At 43.5% G+C, this 23,851-nt stretch overlaps 1 protein-coding gene across 1 annotated transcript in view; it reads left to right on the top strand.

The window, feature by feature from the left end:
- The first annotated feature begins 5,991 nt into the window (after window positions 1-5,991).
- CACNB4 (calcium voltage-gated channel auxiliary subunit beta 4) overlaps window positions 5,992-23,851 on the top strand; it is a 238,636-nt gene continuing 220,776 nt past the window's right edge. The window contains exons 1-2 of the mRNA XM_026492797.4: window positions 5,992-6,064; window positions 6,291-6,374. Of these exons, the coding sequence (XP_026348582.1) occupies window positions 6,056-6,064; window positions 6,291-6,374 (93 nt within the window). The 5' untranslated portion in view covers window positions 5,992-6,055. The remainder of the gene's footprint in view (window positions 6,065-6,290; window positions 6,375-23,851) is intronic.

The following is a 23,851-nucleotide window of genomic DNA, read 5'->3' as shown; positions in this document are numbered from 1 at the left end:
GCTTCACTGACTCAGCCGCCCAGGCGTCCCTTTCCATTCATCTGTTGATGGACACTTGGGCTGTTTCCATAATTTGGCTATTGTAAATAGTGCTGCAGTAAGCATAGGGTGCATATCCTTTCCAATTACTGTTTTCATATTCTTTGGGTAAATACCCAGTAGTGTGATTGCTGGATCATAAGGTAGTTCTATTTTTAATTTTCTGAAGAATCTCTGTACTATTTTCCAGAGTGGCTGCACCAGTTTGCATTCCCACCAACAGTGCATGAAGGTTCCTTTTCCTCCACATCCTTGTCAACACTTGTTGTTTCTTGTGTTTTTTATTTTAGCCATTCTGACAGGTGTGAGACGATATTTCATTGTGGTTTTGGTTTGCATTTCCCTGATGATGAGTGATGTTGAGCATCTTTTCATGTGTCTGTTGAACTGTATGTCTTCTTTGGAGAAATGTCTGTTCATGTTTTCTGCCCATTTTTATTTTTATTTATTTATTTTTTAAAGATTTTATTTATTATTTATTTGACAGAGGGAGTGAGAGGGCACAAGCAGGGGGAACAGCAGAGGGAGAGGGAGAAGCAGGCTCCCCGCCGAGCAGGGAGCCTGACACGGGGCTCAATCCCAGGACCCTGGGATCATGACCTGAACCGAAGGCAGACGCTTAACCATCTGAGCCACCCAGGTGCCCTGCATTTTTAAGTTGATTATTATTATTATTTTTGTGTGTGTGTTGAGTTGTATAAATTCTTTATATATTTTGGATACTAACACTTTATTGGATATGTCATTTGCAAATACCTTTTCCCATTCAGTAGATTATCTTTTAGTTCTGTTGATTGTTTCCTTTGCTGTGCAGAGCTTTTTATTTTGATGTAATCCTAATAGTTTATTTTTGCTTTGGTTTCCCTTGCCTCAGGAGACATATCTAGAAAAATGTTGTTACAGCCAATGTCAGAGAAATTACTGCCTGTGCTCTCTTCTAGGATTTTTATGCTCTCAGGTCCCACATTTAGGTCCATATAAAAATAACAGCTTTATCGAGAAAGTCCACATACCATACAATTCATCCATTTAAAGTGTACACTTCAGTGGTTTTTAGCACATTCACAATATGTGCAACCGTCACTAAAATCAATTTCGGAACATTTTTTTCACCTCAAAAAGAAGCCTTGTACTTATTTTCCTTTTTTTTTTAACTTAATATTTTTCTTTCTTTTTTCCTCCCAAATTTCTATTTCAATACAGTTAGTTAATGTATAGTATAATATTGGCTTCAGGAGTAGAATTGAGTGATTCAGCACTTACATACAACACCCAGTGCTCATCACAAGTGACCTCCTTAATACCCATCACGCATCTAGCGCATTCCCCACCCACCTCCCCTCCAGCAACCCTCCTCCGTTTGAAGAAGCCCTGTACCTTTAGTTACCACCTCAGTAACTCCCAGCCTCCCTTGCCCTAAGCAGCCACTAATCTGTTTTTAGTCTGCAGATATCCCTATTCTGGACATTGCATGTAGGTGGAATCATACAATATAACCTTTTGTGATTGATTTCTTTCACTCAGCATAATATTTTCAAGGCTCACCCATGTTGTAGTACTTTATTCCTTTTTATTGCAGAACAATATTCCACTGATAGATGTACCACATTTCTTTCATCCGTTCATCCGTTGGTGCACATTTGGGTTGCTTCCAGTTTTGGGCTATTATGAATCACGCTGAACATTCTGGCACAAGTTTTTGCATGGACATATTCTTTGATTTGTCTTAGCTATAAACCTGGGAGTGGACTTGCTGCATCGTATGGTAACTCTGTGTTTTACTTTTTGAGGACCTGTCAAAAGTGTTTTCCACAGTGGCTCCACTGTTTTATAATCCCATCAGCAGTGTATTACGGTTCCAATTTCTTTGTAACTTTGCCAACACTTGTTTTTGATTATAGCTATCCTAGTGGATGTAAAGTGGCATCTCATGGTTTTGATTTACATTCCCCTGATGACTAATGATGTCAAGCATCTTTTCATGTGCTTATCAGTCATTTGGATATCTTTTTTAGAGAAATGTCTATTCAGATTCTTTGCCCATTTTTAATTAACTAATTAATTAGAGAGAGTGCCCAAGGGTGAGGGTAGGGGTAGTGTAAGGGAGGGGCAGAGGGCCAGGAAGAGAATCTTTTCTTTTAAAGATTTATTTATTTATTTGAGGTGGGGGGAGAGAGAGAGAGAGACAGAGAGAGCATGGGAGCATGGAGGGAGGGGCAGAGGGGGAGGGAGAGAGAGAGAATCTCCAGCAGACTCTCAGCTGAGCTTAGAGGCCCATACATGGTTTGATCCCGCTACCCCAAGATCATGACCTGAGCCAAAATAAAAAATCAGAGGCTTAAATCACTAAGCCGACCAGGCGCCCCTCTTTGCCCATTTTTAAAATTTGTTTTTTTTTATTACTGAGTTGTAAGATTTCCTTATATGTATTAGAGATGGGAGTCCCTTATCAGATATATGCTTTGCAAATATTTTCTCCCACTGTGTGGGGTGCCTTCACTTTCTTGACAGTGCCCTTTGAAGTACAAAAGTTTTTAATTTTGGTGAAGTCCAATTTATTTATTTTTTTCTTTTGTTGTTTGTACTTTGGTGTCATATCTAAGAATCCAATGCTAAATCTGAGTCATGAAGACTTACCTATATATTTCCTTCCAATAGTTTTACATTTTTACCTCTTTCGCATAGATCTCTGGTTCATTCTGAGTTAATTTTTGTATGTGATACAAAATAAGGGTCCAATGTCATTCTTTCAGGTCTGGTGCAAGGGGCAGGAACAATGGTGTACCTCTCTTTGAGTGACACCCCCCCCCCCTTAGGAGCTGAGCACTTGGTAGGGCCCCAGTATTCTCTCTCTCTCTTTTTTAAGATTTTATTTATTTATTTGACAGAGAGACCGTGACAGCAAGAGAGAGGGAACACAAGCAGGGAGAGTGGGGGAGGGAGAAGCAGGCTTCCCGTGGAGCAGGGAGCCCGATGCAGGCTTGATGCAGGGCTTGATATGGGGCTCCATCCCAGGACCCTGGGATCATGACCTGAGCCAAAGGCAGACGCTTAATGACTGAGCCACCCAGGCGCCCCAAGGGCCCCAGTATTCTCAGCGGCACAGTGCCAAAGGTCGAGGCTCCATCCCACAAGTGGGGGCTGGGCCAAAGAAGGGAGCCCACTCCTCTCTGCTGTATTTGATGGGAATTTAACCTCAGCAACAAGAATGTGGGACATGATGATAAATGTTGATATCCTGTCCCTCCAAGGAAGAGCTGGAGGTGATGGGCGAGGAAGTGCTGAGTTCCAGGGTGCACCAGTGTGGAATGGAGTTTCTCTCTTGCTGAGCTGGGTGGTAGCAGGGAAGGAGGGAGCGGTTCTTGGTTCAGATACCACAGACTCTCACTTTTCTTACTGAATTTCAGTGAATTTTCTTGAATAAATGTTTCTTCATTTGTTGTGTACCCTCAGGACCATTCCAGAGATTTAAATTAAAGAAAAACAACAGTTTTCACCAGTTTTGCTGTAGGATAGATGGAGAGCTCCTCACTGTCATGCTGCTGTAGATTCTTTTTTCATAACTTAAAGTCAGTGACTGTGGGCAGTGGAACACCAGAAAACTCAAATTTTGGTGCCCACATAACTCATTCTATATAGATAGATAGATAGATGAAATATCAGTTATTAAAATGGCTCAGAGCTAAAAATGGATTGAGTCGATGGTAACTAAAGCAAGGAGTTCTGCACTGGCAGACATACCACTACCCATAAACTTTAGGAAATATCTACTATATGTAAGGTATACAAATACAAGATAAAAAGCTAAAACTCTATTTCGGAAATTAGGCGATTTTCATAAAAAGAGAACTAATATATCAAGGCAGTCTATACTAAATGCCCAGGGAATAAGTACTCCAGTTTTTCATAGGCATGAAAAACTATCCAGGTTGGAGTGCTCAGGTTCTGTGTAGAAAGCGTGGGCTGGGGTAGGTTTGGAGGAAAAGGTAGGATTCAGCTGGGTGGGTGGGCTGGAGGTAGGGTACATTCCAAGGCAGAAGTGCTTAAGTGGGATTGTATTTGGTATGTTTGAGCAATAATGAGTAGACCTGCCTGCTCCCTGGAAAGTCTCTATGAAGAAATTAAGTGAGAAATGAAGTGGTGACCAGGAAAGCAGGGGAGAAAAGTGGGGCTTGTTTGTTGGACCAGGATTGTTGGACCTGTCTTGTGGGCTGCTGAGAGCAATGAGTGCTTTTTAGAGAAGAATGACTTCGGCAAAGAGATTTTAGGAAAATGACTTTGCCTGTAGTGTGTAGTTGGAATGCTGTATGTGTGTGTGTGTGTGTGCACACACACGCGCACAGAGCCCCGAGGCAAGGAGACTAGTTATTAGACTGTTAGAAAGAAATGAATGTCTGGATTAAGTGAAGAAAGCGGGAATGGAAAGGAAGTGTTTGGGGGGTGGTAAGATATAATCAGGACCTCAATAATCAGCCAATTGTTAAACATGGCAGTTTCCATCAAAAATAATACTAGAATGTAAGGTGACAGGCTGATTTAGCAGTTTGAGATATTATGTATATTTTATTGATGGGTTTCTCACGCAGTAACTATAGATAAACGGGTCTCTTTATTTTTGAATTCTCATATATTTTTCTTCCTCCTTCTTATTACTTCAAATTCCTTTTCTCCATAGTTTGCATTGATTTCAAATTAATCTCTTGTATGTGCGGGAGGAAACCAAGGGTTGCAACAATGGCACGGACTGTTTATGGTTTCAAGGATGAGTTTCCTCCCTTGAAAACAGCTATCCGTGTAGAAATGGGAGGCACGTGGCCAACTCTTGCTTTTTAGCAGGTCGAACATGACCTTCAAAACTCCTTAGGACACGCTAATCTCCTGCGGAGCTGCATCTCCCGTCAGACTCAGGCTGGCAGGGTCTCCCGCGGCCGCCTGGATGTGTGGCTCGGGGTTGTGAAGCTGTAGTTGACAAAACAATATAAAAACACGGACAAAAAACAAACCACAAACCCCCATGCCTTACCACAGCGGGCTGATGAGTGAAGTCGCGGAAGGAAGGTTCTGCTCTTGTCCTTTTAAAATTCCAGTGCACCGAACACACACACACACACACACACACACACACACACACACACACACACTCTCTCTCTCTCTCTCTCACACACACACACACACACACACACACACACGCCCGGGCGGCTCTTCCCACTCCCTGCCACATTGCACCAGCGTCCCTCCCCAAGTCCTGATTCATGAACCGTGCCACCTTTGTCTCATTTGAAACTGTGCAGACTATTTTAATCCTCCCACCCCCATCCCAGATTTTCCCCCTCCCTTCATCCTCTGGAAAGCTCTGATGTAAGGCGCTCGCTAGGTGGGGGAGCGCTTCTCCCGATCCGCTCGGGTAGGCGAATCCCCAGAAGCCCCCTCTGCGGGACCTCCGTCTGCGGGGGCCGCTGTCCGGGATCCCGCTGCGGGCGCGGGGGAAGCGCCTAGGTCCCTTTAAGGTGTCGCGCTCTCCAAAGTGCGGGCAGGGAGCCCGGGAGCCGGCGCGGGTCCCGCAGCCCGGTAGAGAAGTCCCGCCGCCCTCCTCTCCTCCCCTTGAGAGCCTCCGGGGGCCGGCCCGCCCACCACCCACCGCCCACCGCGCACCGACCCGCCATGAGGCCGTGAACCATGTCCTCCTCCAATGCCAAGAACGGGCCGGCGGACGGACCGCACTCCCCCGCCTCTCAGGTACCGCCCCCTCCTCCCCCCGCCGCGGCGGCCCGAGGGTGCCCCGCCTTCCTGCCGGCCGCTCCGGGCCCCCAGTCCTGGGAGTCTGCCGCCCCGCGCTCCCACCCCTCCTCCGCGTCTCTCTCTCCTTCGGCTCCTCCTCTGTCTCCTCCTCCTCTTCCTCTACCTCCTTGTCCTCCACCTCCTCACCTCGTCGGTCTTAGTGCTCCAGCTCTGGAGCCCGCAGCCTTCCCCAGCCGATGCCGGGGACTCGGACCCCGCACCCCGACAGTCTTTGTTAATGGATGTGGTGGGTGCTCGCGGGCTGCTCTTCGCGGGCGTCTTTTCAGCCGTCGAGGCTTGTGGTGGGTGGGTGGGGGTGGGGGCTGTATGTGGGCACCGCTGAGGAGACTGGGGTGCGGGCTCTGGGAGACCCCGGGGAGCTGGTCCGGAGGCGGACTCTAGCCCGGGGTGGTTGCCCGGCTCCACGCTTCGGTCCTCACCGGCTTCTCTCTGGCCCCGTGTGTCGAGTCCAGGTGGCCCGAGGCACCACGACCCGGAGGAGCAGGTTGAAAAGATCCGATGGCAGCACCACTTCGACCAGCTTCATCCTCAGACAGGTAGGAGGCGGACTCGGGGAGGCGGCGGGGGTGGGGTGGGGTGGTGGGCAGATTGGGGAGAAGGCCCGGTGCCGGGCGCGGGGGTCCGAGAGCTGAGCGCTGGCGGTCCCTGCGCGCTCTTTCCGGCCGGGGCGCGGCGCTCCCGCTGCGTCCTTCTCCCGCAGCCTCCTGCGCCCGAAGTCCTGGCGGCCAGGCGGCCCCGCACCGCCCTGAAGTTCGTGCTGGCGGACGCAAGTTGGTGGAGACCTGGCTTAGGGCAGGGATATTGAATTTAAGACTGAAAGTATTTCTAATTGCGCTTTCTGTGTGTGGAGAAACGTCTTCAAGTCGTGTACTTGACTTTGAGTAACCAGAGCTCCTGGGGCCTGGCACAAGGTTTGATTTGGCGGAGAGTTAGTGGTCTCTGCTATTTTGCCCTATTTCGAACACTCTTCTCTGTCAAGGTTTTGGGAGAGATCTGCGAGGTCTGGTCAAATGAAAGACACTTTGAACAGAAAGTTTGGTGTCGCTTGGGACCTCTTCTTTGGTTCGCTTAACTAGGGGAGAACTGCCCAGATCTGGCTAAATCAAAATAAGCCAAGGCTGGCCCTGAGTGCCGGGGTCTGGGTGGTACTACACTTAACGTTTGTTTTCTTAGTGGTTGTTTTCCTTCTGCGTGGTTCTAGTGAGTGTTGTGTGTGGTAAAGATCGCCGGTTAACTGAATGCTTAGGTCTCTTTCACCTTGACATAGGAGATTGGTCCTTCATTTTTGTACTGTCCATGTGCTGTAAATGAGACCATCTCTACATTGCTGCTGGGTGCTAGGGAGATCATGCAAAAGTGAATCACCTTGATCTTTCTTTGGAACAGAAACTGTGGAGGTGTGTGCTTTCAGGGTGACTTAGAAATACTTTGGTCGTGGCCCCAAGACTCTTTTATCCCAGGCTCTGCTGTGGGCTGCTGGAGTGACCTTGGGAAGTTCTTTTCCCTCTAGGTCACTCAGAGCATTGTGTAATGTGTTTTTAACCAATGATGGCAGCTGCGGTGTGTATCCTTAGTGATTATCATCAATTTAAACAGATTGTCTACAACAAATGGGCTTTAGATTCAAAATTGGACTCAGACTTCTTCTAAGAGTTCATAAAACATATTTAGATAATATTTATTATGCAGATACTCATTTTCTGCAAGCAAATTATTACTACTACTATTTAATTCAGTGAGCACCAAGCAATTGCATTATTAAAATAAATATATTTTGGGTCTTGAATTCATTCTAAAAGTGCATTCTATCCCCTTTGCAGTGCTTGCTCAGATCATTTGTGTATTTGATAAAGCAAAGACATTCTTCATCTTTAAAACATTTTTGACTTATGTGACTCTTTGAGATCTTGTTGATGTTTATTTTGTGGGTGCCTATTTTTGGTAGTGTTTTTTTGTTGCAAATTCTTAGAAATATTAATTATACAGCAGAGTATTCTGTGAACTGTTTGACTAAAACTTTTGAGTTAATCTACACTATCACTTCACTAACGCTTTACTCTTCAACCACAAACGAAACAATCTATTTTTCTAATATTCTTTCCTCAATTTACTCAAATAAATGATTGAGATTAATGCATGTATAAGTTCTTGTTAAGTGTGTTGCTATGTATTGTCTTAAAAATGTAAAAAGTATTGCATGCTAATAATTTTGGGAGTAATTTAAACAATGCAGATTTTTATTTTTATTTATATTTTTTAAGATTTTATTTATTTGATAGAGCACAAGCAGGGGGAGCTGCAGGCGGAGGGAGATAAAGGCTCCCCACTGAGCAGGGAGCTGGATGTGGGGCTCGGATGTGGGGCTCGATCCCAGGACCCTAGAATCATGACCCGAGCCAAAGGCAGATGTTTAACCCGCTTAACCAACTGAGCCACCCAGGCATCCCAAACAATGCACATTTTTAGAACAAATATATTTCATTAGTTTTTCTGAAACTGGGATTTGTTGCTTTAATAAAATGGTCTAATTTAAATTTAGGAATTAGTTGTAATTGTGTTATATACACAATCTTCCTTTTTTCTGTGCAAAAATAATACATAATTTTTGTGAGCACTTACAGTTCAGTGAGTATCCTACACATGATCTTGCTTAAATGGCATAATATAGACTTCTCAAATGGCTACAATAGAAATAACTGAGGATTTTTGTTTCTTTGACAAGAGATGAAAAGTTATTGCAAATGGAATTTAACAGTATTTTTTGAAGTAAAATTGAAGAGTTTTCACCTGAGTGCCAAAACAAAATATTTTTTGGAGAAGCACACAAGCTGTTTATGATATTAGAGCCTCATTATTTGTACAATGACCAGCGATTTGTTGTTTTTGAATTCTTGATATATTGGAGTGATGGAATTTCTTGGTGATATTTCACAGTCTGTGTGGTGCCTTCACACATGAAGAAGACAGTGGGAATGCCAGCAAGATAGTGTTGCTCATTTCTGATGTCCGATTATTTACAAAATTAGGGAGGAAAAGTGTTCCTCCCACAAAAAAATGAAATGTCAAATCAGATGGGTAAGATGGGGCTGGTGGTGAAGAGCAGAGGACAGTTGGCAAACTCACCAGTAAAACTGTTTATTCTTTAAATTGGTAAAAAGTTTTAGTGTTTGTGTGTGTGCGTGCATACACATACATGTACATATGCGAGCTGGCCTGAAAACAAACAAACTGAGAAAGAGAGCCTGCCTCCACTCTGAGGACTGAGCACAAAGTCCTTCAGGCATCTTTGACCCTGTTTCGTGGGCTCCTAGATTGCTGGCCTCCACAATCGAGGAGGGATGGAGATTTTGGAATGAATCCAGGGAACAACTAAATGGTTTCTTTGAGGAGAGGTGAGAAGATGAAGTGTTTTGCCACTGTAAGAAGAGAGAGCTGGGTGACCCAGTAATGGTCTTCAGAGCGTACACAAAGGAATTCTTTGGAAATGTGATGGACTGTTCTCCATCGTCGCTGAGGAAGAAACTCAAGAACTGCTATAATCAGGGAAGGAATGATGTTTTACAGCAAGACTTTCTTAAGAATGTTGCTATCATTGGAATGGCTTTCCAAATGAGCCTGTAGAATTTTCTCCTAGGAGATCACTTTTGACAGACTATTTGTGAATGGATTATTTATTCATGTTTTATTTATTTATTTAATTTATTTTAAGATTTTATTTATTTGTGAGAGAGAGCGCGTGCGCGTGTGTGCACAGGAGCAGAGGCAGAGGGAGAAGCAGACGCCCCTGCTGAGCAGGAAGCCTGACTCAGGGCTCCACCCTGAGCCGAAGGCAAACGCTCAACGACTGAGCCTCCCAGGCGCCCCTATTTATTCATGTTTTAAAATTTTAGGAAACACTTATTAAATGTTTGCTAGTGCCCAGCACTGTGCTAGATACTATAAAAGAGGAATGAAAAGATAAATGAGACAGAGCCCCTGGACCCAAAGGATTTTGTAATCCACTTATGGAGACAGGGGTGTATGCACGTCATATAGCGAACTGTAGCAAGGAATGATGGTGTGGTCAAAATGCCAGTGTGCGCTGAATATTGAGATACTCTGGGTGTCACTGCACATAGAGTTTGTGTGATGAAGTCCTTCAGGTTGCTCCCAGTTTTCTCCCCACTGGGGTTCCAAGAGAAAATCAGAGTATGATTAGTCTGTTGACCTCTCCTTGTTAAGGCTGCCCTTATAAGGACTGCAAGACTTACAAGGCCTGGTCCCTGCTAATTTCCAGCCTCATCTTGAACCATGATCTCTTAGCTTTGGACGCAGATCTTGAACGCTCCACCTTTCCTTCTGCCATAGGCTCTTTGCACATGCTAAACCCTCTGTGGAAGGCTCTTGCTCTCTCTTCTGCCTAGTTAACTTTAAATCTTCCTTGAGACCTAAATTTAATCTTTACTTCTTTTTTTTTTTAAGGTTTTTTATTTTTAAGTAATCTCTACACTTAAGGTGGGGCTCGAACTGACAACCTCGAGATCAAGAGTTGCATGCTCCACCAACTGAGCCTGCCAGGCACCCCTAGTCTTCACTTATTTTTCTCATCTCTCTGATGACGTCGGTTCCTTAACCACCTACCTCATTCCAGAGTGCATTTTGCCGGTTCTCGATAATTAGATTTCTCTGTTAATGCCTGTCCCTTATCCAGATAATAAGCAGGGACAGGTCTGCACTTGGTCTCCTTTGTATCCTCAGCATTTAGGGTAGTAGATGTTCAATAAATATTTATTTGAATGAATGAAGGAACGGATGGATGGAGGACTAGCTTGATATATTTTAGGCATGGGGTTCTGCTCTAACATTAAACTCTGTGTTTAATGGGGAGAAATTGCCTCCTAACAAAACTTCCCCAAATTTAGCAGCTTAAAGCAACAATTTTTTTTTTTTTTTTTAATTTCAGTGTGCTGCCCAGTGTGTGGTGTTATCTGGGCACTGGCATGGCTGAAAGATCTAAAATAGCCTCACACGTGTCATTGGCAGTTGGTGCTGGCTGCTGGCTGAGAACTTGACTGGAGCTTTTGGCAGGGGGCTCAGTCTTCCTCCACCTGGGCTCCCAGCATGGTTGCTTGAACTTCCTTACAACATGGTGGCTGGGTCCCAAGAAGGGGCATCCCAAGAAGTAAAGGATGAAGCTGCAGATTTTGCAAAACCTATTGTTAAAAGCTACATGCCATCACTTCTGTTACAGTGTCTAAATCAAAATAAAGGACTCACTCAGTTTCAAAGGCAGAGGAAGTGGACTCTGTTTTGATGGGGTGTAGCAAGGTCACCTTACAAAAGAGCATATTATTACTGCAGCCATGTTTGGAACCATCTACTTTAGATCACAGAACCTTGGGCTTTTTTTAAGTATGCTAATCAAATGATCGTGATCATAATTCAGTAAACCCACACTGTATTTAGAGATTGAAAACATATTTAGTTACTAAGTTGATACTATAATAAAACAAGCTGGCAAAAAATTCTTTGGGTTATAATTTGGAGATACATTTCTCCAATAAAATGCAGATTCATCAACAGAAGGTGTGTGCTTTGTGCATAGCTCTAAGAATAATCATATGCCTAGAGGCGTATATATATGCAAAATTCATCTATAAACTTAGAATCACAAAATTTTAGAACGGAAAACATTGCAGGGGGAAAGTACTTCGGTTCCTCATTTTCAGATGAATGAGGAGACCCAAGGACATACAGGCTGTACTAACATCACATCAGTAGTAGAACTGAGACAAAGGGACCTGCCTCCAGTTTTTCCATCACAACACACTTCATCCCTGTATAATCAGGACAGACGTACAAACACAGAGATGTGGACACATCAAAGGAATCTGGAGCTTATTCCTCTTATATCCTAGAAATATTCTTTCTTTTTTTTTTAAGAGCGAGAGACTGCAGGAGCAGGGAGGGGCAGATGGAGAAAGAGAGAGAGGATCCCAAGCAGGTACCACGTTCACTGCAGAGCCAATGCAGGGCTCAGTGTCATGACCCTGAGATCACAACCTGAGCTGAAATCAAGAGTCTATCCCTTAACTGATGGAGCCAACCAGGTGCCCCGATCCTAGAAGTATTCCTAATTTATATGGTTACTGTGAAGAACAAAGCAACAACTGGAGAACCTCGAGACTGTAGTTTTTTCCCCTAATTTTACCATGAGATGGAATTTTTGTTTGCATGGTTCGTGAAATTTTTGTTTGCATGGTTAGTAGTCATTGTATTAGCCAGAGTCTAACCAGGAAACAAAACTACTTGTGATTTTTGCAGCTGAGGGACTTGAATGTAGAGATATGGTTAAACAGGTGATGCGAGAGCTTGGAAGCTAACCCTGTAGGTTAGCGACAGCCAGAAGCCACTGTGACCTCTAGGCTAGCAGGACAAGGAAACTGTTACTGGAACCCAGGGCCAGAGTCACCTGGTAGATGCTGGAGCCCCTGGTGTACTGTTTTGTGGGAGCAAGAAACACAGAGGACATCACCTCACACTTGTTAGGATGACTACAATAAAAACCACAAAAAACAAGTGTTGGTGAGGATGTAGAGAAAAGGGAACCCTGGTGCACTGTTGGTGGGAATGTAAATTGGTGCTGCCACTGTTGAAAACAGTATAGAGATTCTTCAAAAAAATAAAAACAGAACTACCATATGATTTAGCAATCCCACTTCTGGGTGTTGATTTGAAGAAAACGAAAACACAAACTTGAAAAGATATATGCACCCCATGTTCACTGCAGCCAATGTTTATAATAGCCAAGGCATGGAAACAACCTAAGTGTTCATTGATGGATGAGTGCATAAAGAAGTTGCTGCGTGTGTGCATATATAAATATATGTGTGTGTGTAATTCAGACAAAAAGAATGAAATCTTGCTATTTGTGATAACATAGATGGACCTTAAAGGCATTATGCTCAGTGAAATAAGTCAAATAATAAGGCAAATACTGTATGATCTCACCTGTACGTGGAATCTAAAAAGCCTCCCCAAACCAAAAAACAAAAACTGAGCTAATAGATACAGAGAACGGATTAATGGTTGCCAGAGGCCGGGGTGGGGGAATGAGTGAATTTGGTGAAGGGGTCAAAAGTACAAGCTTTCAGTTATAAAGTAAGTAATGGCAGATGTAATGTACAGCATGGTGACTATAGTTAATAATATCACATTGCATATTTGAATGTTGCTTAGAGAGTGGATCTTGAAAATTCTCATCACAAGAAAAAAAATGGGTAACTACGTATGGTGATGGATGTGAACTAAACTTGTGATCGTTTTGCAATATATAGAAATATTGAATCATTACATCGTACACCCAAAATGAATATAATGTTATTTGTCAATTATACCTCAATTGAAAAAAGAGAGAGAGACAGAGGAGATGTAGCTTCTACTACAGAAGCCACTTGAGGGCAGAGAATGAGGAGGAATACTCTGCCCTCTGCCCCCCAGACCCCAGACTCCTGGTGCACCTGCCCTTGGCTGAGCCCAGCTGGAAGCCGGCTGACTGGGAGCCTGGGAAGCAGCCCGCAGGCCCTTGGCCCTCCCGAGATAGAAAGCAGCACAGAGAAAGGGGAAAATGAATCTGAGGGAACCCGGACAGGACCAGCGCAACCATTATTATGTTGTAGCTGCCTAGAAGACAGTAATGATTCGTGTTCATTAACAAAATTGGAAGTCTTTACTTGCTCTGTAAGTAAACTTCCTAGCTAAGTGGGATAATACAGTGAGCCTGAGGGAGAAGTTCACACCTATTTCCTGTGTGAATTTTATCTGGAATGCATCTTCCCAAATTGAAACCAAGAAAGAACTCTGCCTCTTGTGGCAAACTGCTTTGTTCTCGCTCTGGGGCTTGAATACATGGAACTGAATTTACGACGCTCTTTATTGAGAAATCCAGCTCCTGGGCAGCTAACCTGTGAACCAGTCACTTGTGCTTTTCTCCAAGTCCCTGTTCTTGGCACACAGAGTTCCCTGAATTCTCCTTTTTGTAGAATAAAGAACTATTTCTCCTTCAGTTTAGGATGGTGGAATTTTATGGAAACTTAGATGAATTTTGATTGAAATTTTAATCTTCCTAGAAAGGTATGGGACACTGTGTGGACACTTAAGCTGAAAAGGACCTTGGTTTTACTGTGGCCCTCTCTCTTTAATGACTCTACTGCCATCCCAGACGGTGCCATCCCTGGGTATTAAAGAGCAGAGCCTGCTTGTTGGATCATCAAGGGAAAAAGCAGGGGTGGAACTAAAGAGAAGGTGGTGGAGTCAAACCACGTGCTGTAGCTAGTTGTGGAAACCAGGCCCTCTGCTTCTGGTGAGTCTGCCAGCTCAGCTGGGGTAGCTGAGCCCAGCTGATACTAGTTCTGACCCATCTTTTCTGGCTGATGCTGTAGCATGAGCCAAACTCCTCACCTTCCTCTTAGTTTGACCATTCCTTGGTCTCGTTTCGGCAGCTCAGACTCCGAGAAAGTGTCAGCCCTAAACCAGGGAGAGCCGGCTTGCAGTTCACTCAGATTCACTGAAGACCCTAAGAAGTGTGTGCAGGCATGTGCACAGAGGGGTATGCAGGCCCCATTCTGCCGTCAGGCCTCTGCATGCTGTGTTTTAGGCAACACTTGAGAGCGGGGTGTTTCCTAGGATAGCACCTTCCTTCCTGTTGCTCGCTCTTTGCTGGAGCTTCCTTCCCAGCAGGACTGTGTGTGTCCAGAACGGTTACAGGCCTCAGCAGCATGGATCCTCTGAGTTTGTCCCTCAGCAGGGTGTGCCTGAGACAGGCCCTGGACGGTTTGCACTCCCTTTGAATCCAGGGCGTTGCACCAGTATTTCCTCTGTGGGGCCATGTGGAGCTCTTCCTTCACCCTCCCCAATCACACACTGTCTTTATGGTACCTCTGCAGGTTAGAATACAGCAAATTGCTGAGTCTTACCCACAAAGAACCCCTATAGAAACACATTCTGATCCGAGCAGCTGGTACTGCCCTGCTTGCCCTCGTACTTTGTGATCCAGAAGAACGTTGAGGTAGACAACACCCTTCGTTCTAGAAGAGTTGTTACGAGCTTGACTACGGACCAACACACCAGCAATTGTACGTGGATTTAACCACATAAACTGGGGCAGGGAGTGGAGGTAGGACTAGAGCTAGACGCCAAAATTAATGCAAAGGCTAAATTATTCAATTTTAAGGGAATAGTTTTAGGGCTTTCAGGTAACTCTAATGACAAGCTGTGTGCTATGGCAACCTGCTTTCCGAACCAGAAAAGGCTGATGTTTCCTGAACACCTGGCTGGAATATAGAGCTGGCTTTGAAATTCCTTGAAGATAGCTCTCATATTCACTGGAGTAAGCGAGCCCGTCTGCAAACTTTCCTATTTTCTTGAGTATGTCCTTTCTTACGACACACATGAATGGAGCAGAGGTGATTCCTTGACTCTAAAGGGATGTCTTTCAGCATTTGTACTTTACGTACTAAAAGCATTATTCGATAGGGGCTGTACAGCCTCTGTGACGTCTCCTGAATCTCTCTGATCATTTCACTGTAATCATTTGGACGGCAAACCGGGCCTATTTTATTTCTCATTTTATGTTCTTTGCTGGTGGAGGCATCTTTCTCCGGGGCTGCAGTTTAATAGCTGTGGCAGTAGTGTTTGTTTTGAGAGGAAATATTTTGTAAACCTAAACCTGAAAAGAATCTGCATTTTTCTGGGTTGTCAGAATCACTAGAAATGATGACTTTTTGTAGTGTTCACTGTATTATACTATTATACTAATTTTAAACTCCTTAGGAAAGCTTTTTTTGCAATTTCTTTTTTAGTGCAGGAAAGACCAGCAGTAATGGAAATGCATAGTAACTTATTATGTAAATGAATTTATCATACCCTTCTACTTTCTTCTCAAATGCCCCAGTGCTGGTGTCAATGACTCAACATGCTGATTATGTCTCCCAATCACACAGGTGGGTGAAATGATCGCTGTTAGGGTTAGAATGTCCAAAGGCATGGCTTTCTTATTTGGCCTCTTGTGCGCACGTGCAACCGAGAAGGGGAAGTTATTCTTTCAGGAAATCAGAGGCTGTATTCTGTTACCATCATAATCTCATTTTAGAACATTTCATCACCCCCAAAGAAACCTTGTACCCATTATCAGTCATTCTCCATGCTCCTCCCCACCCCTAGGCAACTACTAACCTATTAGTCTCTATGTCTATAGATTTGCCTATTCTGGACATTTCATATAACTGGAATCATATAGTAAAATGTGATCTTTTGTGACTGGCTTCGGTTTTTTTTCATTAACATATTCTCTACACGAGCCTGAGGGTTTCAAGTTATAGCCCCCAGTCCAAATGTGCAGATGGTGGCCCACGTGTGTAAAGGGACTTGCCTTCCCTAAGCCTATGTTCCAGAGAGCTTTTCAAGTCATGGTGTTGAATGGGGTAGATCGTATTTATATTCATTGTAGAGCTACAGTCTCAGGTCATAAAACCGAATTTTGTGGGGGGCAAAACTATTTGACCCGCATGGAAATCAAATCCCTGACCTTGGCCTCCTTGTCATCAGGATTGAACAAAACTGAGTGACTCTCATCTACAGAAGCGGATTTATATAATAGGATGAGATCACTGGGATTAAAAAAGTGAGCAATATAAGTAGCTACTGCCATCGTTTTCAATAATTTTTCATCATAGAAATGTCTTGGATACTTATAATCCAAAATACTTTAAAAATTTTATCTAGGTGTTTATAAAAACTCAGCTCTGGTAATTATAATATATTTTCCTTGGGAGATACAATTAAGGAGAAAGCAGAGTGCTCGAGTCCCAAGTTAAGTACAATATTTATGGGAATTATTGGGTATATAAAACTGTACTCTCTATGTGGCAGGTGCTGCTCAATTATATTTGAGCACTTCCCTGGGGGACAAAAGTCAATTATCAACACAGTCGTGTGGGAGAGAAATAGGTCAGCTGCAAATATTCTCTGCTAATTTCAGAAAGCTTGAGGGGTGATTTAATTTGGGGGATATTTTTTATTCTTTTGGTCTCTGTGCTGTCGGGAGACCTTCTGGTAGGATAGGCTCAGTTTTTCATTTGGTATTCGTTGTCATATTAATTTACTTTAATATGAATATTTCTTTTGATCCTATAAAATGAAAATTAAACCAAATAATATCAATAAAAATGATGTCAAATACACATTGTAAGAGTAATTGTACCATGGGTGTGATTATTACTTGCTGTTTCTACAACAGTAGAGATCTTCAGGGTTTAAACTAACCCAACAAAATGCAAATTTCATATTTTCCAGTATTTTGTTTACTATTTATACGTAAAAAGAGTAAAAAGGTTAATTGGGGGAAAAAAAGGAGATTGGGTTTTTAAAAAGTCATGTTTGTTTATTTTTTTATTGTGGTAAAATATACATAACAGGAAATTTACCATTTTAGCCAATCTTAAGTGTATAATTCAGTGGCATTAAGTACATTCACTAGTGTTATTTTTTTAGCGGATATGCAGGTGATTTAAAAAGCGTAAGCAGACAAAACCTAAATATAGCCAACTTATAAATGTGCTAAAAACATCCACCTGGATAGGCCTCCCACCACGACTGTGGCCTTGTTTAAAGCACGGGCAGCAGCAGCAAACAGCCCCTGTAGGGCTCCATGAAGCTGTGGCTCCCGCAGTTGAGAAGAACCAAGAGACAGCTGTCCAGAGGCAGGACGTGGCCTGGAAACGGACTGGACCCTTGGGTGCACTTGGGGAGCTGGGGCCGGGACAGGGAGCCTGCGCAGGGTGAGAGGATGGGGTTTTGCCCCGGCACACCTGTCTTAACACAATGGAATGCTTTTCTTCTTCCTCCACTGAAGTCCAAGCAGTTTCAAGAGGATTTGGGTTAACGAGCAGCCTATTTGAAAAATCTGCTTGTTCCCAGGCGTCTTCAGGGGCTGTAGTCATTTATACAGTATTGTAGCTTGACTTACTGTTTACAAACAGGCTCACCTTCCCATCCTTTACAGGTGCACCACAACAAAGCAGACATGCTCCCCAACAAAGACCCCAGGCTCCCTGAGTCTGTCCTTGCTCACAGTTTCCCCCACTTTCCCATCTTAACTTGTTCCCTCTGCCCTTACTACTAGCACACATATCCAGACCTGAACTCAAACCACGCTTTCTCTCCTCCACCCACTCAGTCACGCCATTCCTTCCCTTTGAGGAAGGTCTCACCATTTCCACGTGATGATGATCTTTCCATCTGTCAAACCCCTCTAGAACCTTTCCCCACAAAGCTCTGTAATATGGCTCCAGACCGCCTTCTCTGGCATTCGTTGGCATTTTTTTTTAAATTATTTATTTGAGAGAGAGAGAGAGAGAGTGCGCTCAGGGGAAGGGGCGGAGGGAGAGAGAGAATCTTAAGCATACTCCCTGCTGAGTGTGGAGCCCGATGTAGGGCTTGATCTCACGACACATGAGATTATGACCTGAGCCGAAACCAAGAGTTCAGACACCTAACCAGTTGCGCCACCCAGGTGCCCCTCACTGGCCTTCTGTTTTGAGTCTTCACCTGTTAGATTCTCCTTTGTGTAAGCTGGATGTCCCCGTGCCCCAGCAGCCTGTGGGGCTGTATGGACAGGAAGCATGTGGGACAAGAAGGAGGAGCAGAAGTGGTAAGGAAACACATTAATAACCTCCATTTCACTTGTTCAGCTTTCCTGCTTGTAGGTCGACAGGACTTCAACACCTCCCTCCTAATATCTTGTCCATTATTTCTGTGAGTCCAGTGGTGCTCACAGCTCTGTCCCTCATTGATGTCTGCTGTGACAGCCTTTGAGGAAGGCTTCTCCTCCTGCAGTCGCTCTGTCTGTGACAACACTGCTTTCCGCCAGCTAGGATGCTGCTTCTCAGGCAAAACCTGGAAGGTGGCACACAGCACCATGCTCCTCAGCCTCTCTGGACAAGCTGTGTTCCAGATGTCCTCAACTCTGGGTCACACTCGGTCCCCTGGGCACTTGAGTAGCACTTCCTGTGCCCTGCATGTCCAAGAGTCCCTTGTAAAGCCCGCTTCTGTACTTTTGGCCTGCATCCCTCTGTAGGGTCCCACTGGGGAGCAGGCATTATTCTCCATCTGCCCCAGGACTGTACACAAAACTTGTGTCTATCAGCAGCTCTCATGCTTGTTGCCCTGTACAAATGGATGCAGACACAGACACACTTTGAATCCCTTTTTAGGCTCTGCTATAACATACTCATACTAATTGATGTTGTTTTCTTTATTTTTGCTTTATGAATTTGTATTTGGGAGGTGAATAGTAGAAGCAAGAGGAAAGGGGAAGGTGATGTTGGGTGCTGACTGACTTCGGGAGTTAGTGCAGGCCTGGGTTGGGTATCAGAATGGAGACCTTTGGAGAGAAGGAGGGCCCTGGGTGCCTGAGGAGAGAGACAGTGACCCATGGGAGATGGTTTCAGAAAGGGAAGTGAATGGGGCTCGAAATTGGTCCATTTTAAGCTTTGTTCTGGAACTGTATCTGTTAGGACTCTTTCGGTTGCAAATAAACAGGAACTCAGCACAAATTGCCTAAGGCAAAATACAGAATTATTGACTCATGCAAGAGAAAAGTTCAGGTGTGGGTCTGACAGGCTTCGTGTATGGCTTGTTCCAGAAGTTCATGACGTCATCAGGGCTTCTGCTCCCTTTCTGTGCAGTTCTTTCAACACTGCCTGCTCTTCTGTGCTCACTTCTGTGTGCTGACTTAGACCTCAGCTAGCCCCTGTCATGGTGGCGGCAGTAGCCACAGTGGTTCAGGATCTCCCATCCGTCCCTTGCCCTGTTCAGAGGAGCAGAGAGGCTCTCTTATGATAGCTCCAGCAGGAAGGAAGAGGGGTTTTTGTTTGCTTGTTTTTTCAGAAGCACCACCCTCCCCCGAAACACTGCACATAGCGCGTTGACACACACGTGCATTCGTGTGCGCATACACGTTACTTGAATCTTATTGGCCTGAAACAGCACATGAACCAACATTGTGGCTAAGGGACTGCCTGAAGTCAGTAGTTGGCCCCTCCTAGGGACGAGGTTGGGGTTACCCCGTCATGGCTGAGAACTGAGACCAGTTTCCTAAGAGAATTTTGGGAGCTAGTGGTAGACGGAGAGGCAGACGGATGCTGCAAAAGCAATTAGCCAGACGTTTACTCAAGAAAGGACTTTTTATGCGGACCCAGGCAAGATGATCAGAATTTCTTTCTTTTCCTCCCCCTCCTTCCACTTTTACCACGTTTTAACCATGTGATGGATTAAATTGCAATTTTTTAAAAAAATTATAGAATACATATAACCTAAAATTTACCATCTTAACCATTTTTCCGTGTACAGTCCAGTGACTTTAAGTATATCCCCATTGTTGCGCTACCTTTACCATCAGCTATCCTAAGTACAATTTTGTAGGTAGTCTGGGAGTCTAACTTTCTGTTGTAACATTGTTCCTTATTGAGAAAATATGTACCAAGTTTCAAATAACTGACTTAATGAATTTCTGGGAAACCAGTATTAATACAGGAATGACTACTGACTTAATATTTCCCAGGACCTCCATTTTTCTGTCTGCAAAATGGGGGTTTAAGTGGGGAGGGCTAGTGACCTCTGAGGTTCCTTCAGGCTTTAGTATAATAGGACTGTATGTCCATGTCTGCAGATGTATGTGGTCAACCCTCACATCGTGCTAGAAACCACTGTATTTTGTAGTTTTTGCAGGTATCCTGTGTCACCTAGCTGCTGAGATGAACCCATGAAACATAGTGTCATTCAATATCAAATATTATTGAAAGTATTAGATGGCAATATCCTTGTTAGAGTGTAACAAAGAGATGATGTGGAGAAGCTCACAAGAGGAAAGATAATTTGGGATAGAGCTGGAATTTATAACTCCTTCGAGCATATGCATACAGCATGAAAGGATATGTGGAGGATAGAGTGGGTTGTCAAGAATGAAGTATTTGTGTAATGTGGTAAGATGGTTCGCAGATGTGCATCCTGGAGGCTATTAAGAGGAAATCGGCTGCGGAGTAGTGTAGCTCCTGCTGCTATGATTATTACAGCCACCAGGAAGAGCAAGTAGCTAATGGGGCTTTAAATCTATAATAAAGGATAACAAAAGTTGCCATATTGAAGCTTTCCTAAAGGTGAGTGGAACCACAAGATTGATTTATATCATTTGAAAACACTGCATTAGGAGCTTTTAATATCGACTTTCCTGCTTATCCCTAGTTTCTCAGGGGCATAATGTTTAGCATACGTAGTTCAGCTTGGGTTCCCATTTTCTGATAAATAAGGCAGGAATTTCTGTTTTTAAGCCATATTAACTATTTATTTTTTTTTTTTTTTTTTTTTTTTTTTTTTTAATTAATAATGATTTTTTATTATATTATGTTAGTCACCATACAGTACATCCCCGGTTTTCGATGTAAGGCTCGATGATTCATTAGTTGTGTATAACACCCAGTGCACCATGCAATATGTGCCCTCCTTACTACCCATCACCGGTCTATCCCATTCCCCCACCCCCCTCCCCTCTGTAGCCCTCAGTTTGTTTCTCATAGTCCATAGTCTTTCATGTTTCATTCCCCCTTCTGATTACCCCCCCTTCCTTTATCCCTTTCTTCCCCTACTGATCATTCTAGTTCTTATGTTCCATAGATGAGAGAAATCATATGATAGTTGTCTTTCTCTGCTTGACTTATTTCACTAAGCATTATCTCCTCCAGTGCCGTCCATGTTGTAGCAAATGTTGAGAACTCATTCTTTCTGATTGCTGAGTAATATTCCATTGTATATATGGACCACAACTTCTTAATCCAGTCATCTGTTGCAGGGCATCTCGGCTCCTTCCACGATTTAGCTATTGTGGACATTGCTGCTATGAACATTGGGGTGCATATGGCCCTTCTCTTCACTACGTCTGTATCTTTGGGGTAAACACCCAGTAGCGCAATGGCTGGATCATAGGGTAGCTCAATTTTTAACTTTTTAAGGGACCTCCACACGGTTTTCCAGAGTGGCTGTACCAACTTGCATTCCCACCAACAATGTAGGAGGGATCCCCTTTCTCCACATCCTCTCCAACAATTGTTGTTTCTTGCCTTGTCTATTTTTGCCATTCTAACTGGCGTAAGGTGGTATCTCAGTGTGGTTTTGATTTGAATTTCCTTGATGGCTAATGATTTTGAACATTTTTTCATGTGTCTGTTAGCCATTTGTATGTCTTCATTGGAAAAGTGTCTGTTCATATCTTCTGCCCATTTTTTGATTTGTTTATTTGTTTCTCGTGTATTGAGTTTGAGAAGTTCTTTGTAGATCTTGGATACCAGTCCTTTATCTGTAGTGTCATTTGCAAATATATTCTCCCATTCCGTGGGCTGCCTCTTAGTTTTTCTGACTGTTTCCTTGGATGTGCAGAAACTTTTAATCTTGATGAAGTCCCATAAATTCATTTTATCTTTTGTTTCTCTTGCCTTTGGGGATGTGTCATGAAAAAGGTTGCTTTGGCTGATGTCGTAGAGGTTGCTGCCTATGTTCTCCTCTAGAATTTTGATGGATTCCTGTCTCACATCGAGGTCTTTCATCCATTTGGAGTTTATTTTTGTGTATGGTGTGAGATAGTGGTCAAGTTTCATTCTTTTGCATGTAGCTGTCCAATTTTCCCAGCACCATTTATTGAAGAGACTGTCTTTTTCCCACCAGATGTTTTTTCCTGCTTTATCAAATATTAGTTGCCCAAAGAGCTGAGGGTCCATTTCTGGGCTCTCTATTCTGTTCCATTGGTCTATGTGTCTGTTTTTGTGCCAGTACCATGCTGTCTTTGTGATCACAGCTTTGTAGTACAGCTCGAAGTCCGGCATTGTGATACCCCCAGCTTTGTTTTTCCTTTTCAACAGTTCCTTGGAGATTCGGGGTCTTTTCTGGTTCCATACAAATTTAAGGACTATTTGTTCCAGTTCTTTGAAAAACGTTCTCGGTATTTTGATCGGGATAGCATTGAAAGTGTAGATTGCTCTGGGTAGCATGGACATTTTAACTATGTTAATTCTTCCGATCCATGAGCATGGAATATCTTTCCATCTTTTTATGTCTTCCTCAATGTCTTTTAAGAGTGATTTATAGTTTCTAGAATAAAGGTCCTTTACGTCTCTGGTTAAGTTAATTCCAAGGTAACGTATGGTTTTTGGTGCTATTGTAAATGGGATGGATTCCCTGATTTCTCTTTCTTCGTTCTCGTTATTCGTGTACAGAAATGCAACTGATTTCTGAGCATTGATTTTGTATCCCGCCACGTTACTGAATTGCTCTATAACTTCTAATAGTTTGGGAGTGGCTTCTTTTGGGTTTTCCATATAGAGTATCATGTCGTCTGCGAAGAGAGACATTTTGACTTCTTCTTTGCCGATTTGAATACCTTTGATCCCTTTTTGTTGTCTGATTGCTGTTGCAAGGACTTCTAGTACTATGTTGAATAATAGTGGCGAGAGTGGGCATCCTTGTCGTGTTCCTGATCTTAAGGGAAAGGCTTCCAGCTTTTCCCCATTGAGAATAATATTTGCAGTAGGCTTTTCATAGATGGCTTTTATGAGATTGAGAAATGTACCTTCTATTCCTACACTCTGAAGGGTTTTAATCAGGAAAGGATGCTGTATTTTGTCAAATGCTTTTTCGGCATCGATTGAGAGGATCATATGGTTCTTGAGTCTTTTCTTGTTGATATGATGTATCACGCTGATTGATTTGCGAATATTGAACCACGCTTGCATCCCAGGTATGAATCCCACTTGATCGTGGTGGATAATCCTTTTAATGAACTGTTGGATTCTATTAGCAAGTATCTTGTTGAGGATTTTGGCGTCCATATTCATTAGGGAAATCGGTCTGTAATTCTCCTTTTTGAGGGGGTCTTTGCCTGGTTTGGGGATCAAGGTAATATTGGCCTCATAGAATGAGTTTGGTAGCT

The sequence above is a fragment of the Ursus arctos genome, unplaced genomic scaffold, assembly GCF_023065955.2.
Source record: "Ursus arctos isolate Adak ecotype North America unplaced genomic scaffold, UrsArc2.0 scaffold_1, whole genome shotgun sequence".
NCBI classification, from domain to species: Eukaryota; Metazoa; Chordata; class Mammalia; order Carnivora; family Ursidae; genus Ursus; species Ursus arctos.
This window is presented reverse-complemented; position numbering and strand designations above follow the sequence as displayed.